At 47.2% G+C, this 5,782-nt stretch overlaps 1 protein-coding gene across 1 annotated transcript in view; it reads left to right on the top strand.

The window, feature by feature from the left end:
* Positions 1-5,782, top strand: part of C7 (complement C7) — a 69,182-nt gene that overhangs the window by 42,373 nt on the left and 21,027 nt on the right. Inside the window, exons 10-11 of the mRNA XM_019517920.1 lie at positions 2,182-2,348; positions 4,212-4,440. Coding sequence (XP_019373465.1) covers positions 2,182-2,348; positions 4,212-4,440 — 396 coding nt within the window. The remainder of the gene's footprint in view (positions 1-2,181; positions 2,349-4,211; positions 4,441-5,782) is intronic.

The following is a 5,782-nucleotide window of genomic DNA, read 5'->3' as shown; positions in this document are numbered from 1 at the left end:
CCAGGGGCAGGAAGTCAGCCAGGGTCAAAGGATCCCAGCAAGATAAATGTCCAAATGTCTCTTAAAGGAGTCTAGAGTAGCTGCTTGCACCACCTCTGAAGGTAGTCTGTTCCAGGCCTTTGGGGCTCAGACAGTAAAGAAGTTCTTCCTTATGTCCAGGCTGAAAGAGTCTTGGAGGAGTTTGTGACTGTTTGACCTTGTCATCCCTTGGGGCACTCTGGTGAACAGGCGTTCCCCCAGATCCTGATGTACACCTTTTATATACTTATAGGCAGCCACCAGTTCCCCCCTGAGCCTGCGCTTTTTCAGGCCAAAGAGTCCCATGTCTCTCAGACTCTTATCATAAGGCCTGTTCTTCTGCCCTCTGATCATGCATGTGGCTCTCCTCTGGAATCTCTTAAGCATCCTTTTTAAATTGTGGAGCCCAGAATTGGATGCAGTACTCCAGCTGTGGCCTCACTAAGGCTGAATACAGTGGAAGGATGACATCCTGGGATTTGTCTGAGAAGCATCTATGGATGTAAGCCAGAGTTTTGCTCGCTTTACCAGCTGCAACATCACATTGGTGGCTCATATTCATCTTGTGGTCAATCATGACCCCCAAGTCCCTTTCAGCCATGGTGCTAGCAAGCATAGAACTGCCAAGCCTATAAGTATGTTGTGGGTTCCCCGCCCCCCCCCCAAGATGGAGTACCTTGCATTTTTTGGTGTTGAATGCCATCAGGTTCTCATTCACCCATTTTCTGAGCCTGTTGAGGTCGGCCTGGATCACCATCCTATCCTCAGGTGTGGATGCTCTACCCCAAAGTATGGTATCATTGGCAAACTTGGCCAGTCTGCTTCTGACACCAATGTCTACATCATTAATAAAGATGTTAAAGAGTATAGGCCCAAGGGCGGAGCCTTGGGGGACACCATTGGTCACGTCGCACCACAAGGATTTACTTCCATCTATTACCACTCTCTGGGTCTGACCTTGGAGCCAATTCCCCAGCCCTCGAACTGTTATGTAGCCGAGGCTGCAGTTGGCCAATTTTTCCATGAGGTGACCATGGGACACCAGATCAAAGGCTTTTTTAAGTCCAGATATATGACATCAATCTCTTCTCTCTTGTCCAGGATGTTGCCATCAGCCAGCTTGTCAAGAATAGTATCTTTGATAATTTTTTCCCAAGATCTTCCCCAGCATAGAGGCCAGGCCCTTGGGGTGCAGTGTGTGGCCATCTGCATTGTGCCGCTGGTAGTCCAGATACTGCTGTGACTGCCTACCGTAGGGCTCACCGGCAGGGCCTCGGGCCCTCCTGCGCAAACTCCCATGCTAACTCACATGCTGGGCCTAGAAGCATACCTGTTTGCGTGTCCTGTTTACAAGGCTCCAGTAACATGGCTCCCTGGAGGGCTGAGCGAAGTAGGAGCCAGGGGGGGCATGACCCTCCTTGGCTTCACTCAGCTGCCCCACAGCTGGGCTATGTCCCTTCCACCACAGGCCCCTGCTTACCTCCAGGTAGGCTGGGGCTTGTTGGGGTCCTGGTATCCACTTGGGGGGTCCTGGGGGTCCCTGGGCTCATGGGGGCACAACAGACTTCCGCCTGTGAGCCTTTTCCCAGAGCTGGGGACTGAATGTGGCTTCTGCCATTGCTGGGCCCTTTTTAAATGGTGCGCATGCGCAGAAGGATCCACTGGCTCTGAGCCATTCTTGGGGGTCCCTTCCCCCATCAGAGGGGACAGGTAAGTGACCCCCCTCATCTCATGTGCTGGGCGGCTTCCCTGTCTCATGTGCTGGGCGGCTCCAGTAACATGGCTCCCTGGGGGGCTGCGTCAAGTAGGAGTCAGGGGTGTGTGACCCTTCTTGGCTCCACTCAGCTGTGCCACAGCTGGGTTACTTCCCTCCTACTGTGGGCCCCTGCTTACCTCTGGGTAGGTTGGGACTTGTCAGGGGTCCTGGTGGTCCCTGGGCTCATGGGGGTGCAATGAGCCTCCACCCGTGAGTATCTCACTGGAGTCGGGGACTGAATGTGGCTTCTGCATATGTGATCTATCCTGAGATTTCTGTGCTGATCAGCCCTTTAATTCTTTCCTAGAACAGCTATTTACACATAATGAGGAATTCTTATTTTCTTTCAAAAAAAAAAAAAATCACAGTGCTTCTGTCTTTTGTATTTCTGATCCTGGAATATATAGGAAGCACTAATAATCGGATTCAAGGTGAGCCCTATGTAGAGGGAGGAAGTCCATCTGCTGTTGCCAGTCTCAGTTTTCTAGACTTGGATAATCCTGCTGGAAATAGTGAGAGATATTCCCAGTGGGCCAGATCAGTGAAATACAATCCCAGAGTAATTAAACAAAAGGTAAGATGTTGCTTTATTTTGCTAAAGAAGGTAGCTTCCTCTAAGTGGGGGACATAATCAAATTAGATAGGTTAAGCAGCTCCAGCTGTATGTGGAAACAATTTTCTATTCAGGTTGTTTTATAAAACTAAGTTAAGACAACTGCAAACTGGACACTGGAAACAAGGTAATTCCAGATAAGGATAAAGGTCTAAATCCCAGCAGGCAAAGCTCTGTGTCCATATCATAATGCTGAAATATCAAGTATAGTATGAAAACAGAAGGGAGACTCCTGTCAGCAAGCTGAGTGAGTCAGTGCAAGCTCTAGGGCTAGGGACAGACATTACACACAAACTGGTTTAAGTGATCAGAAACTTGTTTAAATGTGTAACAGAACAGATGTTCAGTGCACATAAAACAGTTTGAAAATGGCTGAAACTGGTTTGAGATAAATCTGGTTGACTGCACTATCAGACTTAACTGATTTGGCTCAAACTGGTTTATGCAATATCTATCCCAGACCCCATGCTGGTTTAAGATAAACCAGACTCCCCCAGCATCCCGGCATGTTCTCTGGGCTGGGCAACGCTCCGTGCTCCACAGCAGAGTTGACCCCTCTCCTCTGCTCCCTGGCTGGAGCACTGGCAGAGACCACAGACACAGTAGGGTCTGCCTAGCTTCCCCCTATCCTACCTCCCCCTCACTGTTCAAGCAGGAATCCCCCCTCCCATCTCCCACAGCACAAACCCCAGCTCCATGGACCCTAGGCACATGGTGTGCTAGGTATTAATGTCAAGAGGTGTCTGTGTGTGTGTGTGTCTCCAATTTCTGGGACAGAAAGACAAAACAGTGACTGCTTACGGCTTTTTGGGGCTAATCAACAGGGCAGCTTTTAAGTCGTTTAAGAAGAGTTTAAACTAATGGAGAGAGGCTATTGTTTTGCTGATGGGGTGATAAACACTGTTATCAACTCCCTGCTGGCTTGCTTGCCTGTCAGTTTGCTGCAGACAGTATAAAGAAGCAGGAAGAGGGAGATTGAAAAGGTTGGTATCATCAACAGATGCATGCACTGCACACCACACTTGCCCTCAGAGTGCTAGCCTGGGGCTGGGGGCTGGCAACACTCCCACCCCCTGAGCAGACAGTGGGAAAAAGTCTGGGATGGTGCAAAGAGACCTCCCTAATCCAAGGTCCTGCCAGGGCCTGGCTAAACCCCCTGCCCCTGAGCTCAGCACTCTGGAAGGGAAGGGAGGGCTGTTCTTGTGCCCCTTGGCTTCTAGTCTGAGCCAATGCAGGCATGCCCCTGAATTTCCGCAGGCCAGAGTGAATGTCTGTCTGGTTACAAGCTGGTTCAGCCTAGCCAGATTAGACTAATTTGCAAAGACTGAATCATTTCAGACTCAGGCTTTTTGAATGTCTGTCCCTAGCCCAGAAGCATAGGATTGTGGAAGGTGCTGTCAAAACACCTGTAATAAAATTGATCATTGTAAAATTAATTTAATACCTGGTATTTAAATATCCATCTTCTTAGACTAGGACTAGTTCAAGTGTGAACTTTTGCTAGTGCAGTTTTTAAATACGTTATGGCAGCCCTCTGACACAGCCATGGTGGAACATTTGAAAACAGCTGAGCTGAAAGGATCATTAACAAATGTTAGAGCTGATTTTGATTGTGGCTGAAATCTAATGATTGTTTCTACTCAAGACTGATAAAAACTTCAACTTTACAAGTCAGATTCAGATCCACAACAATATATGTCACATACTCAACTATCATAGAACCATAGATGATGTTGTATAATGTATATAACTGTATTGGTATCTTGTATAACGTGTTATTAAAAAAAAGGTATTCCCTGAAAATGGTGTATATTTTGCATATAGCTAACACCACTGTATGAGCTGGTAAAGGAAGTGCCCTGTGCCTCAGTCAAAAGGTATTACTTGAAACAAGCCATTGAAGAGTACATGGCTGAAAATGATCCCTGCAAATGTCAGCCGTGTCAAAATGGTGGTGAACCAGCTGTCATAGGAACTCAGTGCCATTGTTTCTGCAAACCTTATACTTTTGGAGCAGCTTGTGAACTGGGAACACTTTTACAAGACCAGCCAGGTAAGCACTCATTTGCTTTTAGATTTCACAAGTTTAAAGAGTACTTTTCTGCTTTTGCAGAGATACTCTCAGTGCTGTTGCTCAGAACAGATGTGCAGCTGATACTGGGTACTAACAACATGTGAAGGACAGGTCAAGGTGACTACTGTGGGCATCCAGCTGACAAAAGAAAAGAGATTAATGAGGTGGGACTTTGCTCTCTCCTAGGCTTTGAGTCTGTATGCTACCTTGCTCCAATATAACAGATAGAAATACAATCTTTCACTACAGCAGATTAACATTTCTAACATTTTTTTTTTAAGTTTCTGTTTCGCAGAGTATAAAAGTGGCCATTTGTCATTCTGGTGATTTTTGGAGTGAAGAAGGAAAACAACATACATTTTTGAAATGTTTTTCTCTTTTTTCCCCCCCTTGAATGGCACAGGCAATAACTGTGAAATTCTGGGTCAAGATACAGCTTGCATTGTTACTATCTGATACTCTGAGAACCAAAATCTTCATTCAGGGATAGATTGGTTAAGGTAAAACCCTGAACTCTCAAAGTGATTCCCACACCACCCTATACATATGTTGCACTCTCAGGGGTGCTCCCTAATAGCTCTCAACTAGTAGTTGTTTCTCTTCCCTGCTCATAGGTGGCATTTCTTTAACTGCAGGATGTAAGTAGTACATAAGTCTTGGTTGCTGCCAAACTTGAGGAGGAGATTGACCTACTGACCTGAACATAGCATGTGGGGACAAGTACTCCTAAGGTTTAATTGTGGCTCTGACACAGACTGGGAACATCAAGTCAATGCAGCCAGTACTTTCAAATGAGATGCCTTAAGTTAGTCACTTAAATAAGTGGACAGACCATCAGAAGTATGAAGCATGCCACCAGAAGCATAACGTGCTTCTTGAGTACCTTGGGCAGCAGTAACACACAGCATAGCATCATGGGCTACACTACCAATGTCTCAGTGGTGGCTGTTGTTATTTCTGTGCCACCATCTCCTTCTGGGGCAGTGTCGAGGTTTGTAGAGCTGTGCAAAGCTTCGGGTGCCAATTCAATTTGGAGGAGATTCGGCCCTATTTGGTGGCTGAATCTCTGAATCCAAATCAAATCAGGGCACCAATTTTAAGGTCCGAATCAATTCAAAGCTCTCTGAATCTTAGGAAAAGATTCAGAGAGCTTTGATGATTTGGACAGTCCTTGGTGGCTACAGCAGGAAGCTGCAGCCGAACTCCAAGCTGGTACGTACTGGGGTGGAGGCAGGGGAGGCTGGGGGAGGGGAGAGAGGACCACAGGGAGACTCCTGCCAGCCCCCCCGAACGCAGGGAGACTCCTGCCAGCCCCCCCCCC

This window comes from Gavialis gangeticus, unplaced genomic scaffold (genome assembly GCF_001723915.1).
Source record: "Gavialis gangeticus isolate Ggan-Ray unplaced genomic scaffold, GavGan_comp1, whole genome shotgun sequence".
NCBI classification, from domain to species: Eukaryota; Metazoa; Chordata; order Crocodylia; family Gavialidae; genus Gavialis; species Gavialis gangeticus.
Note: the sequence above shows the minus strand (reverse complement) of the source record. Positions and strands in the feature narration are given on the sequence as shown.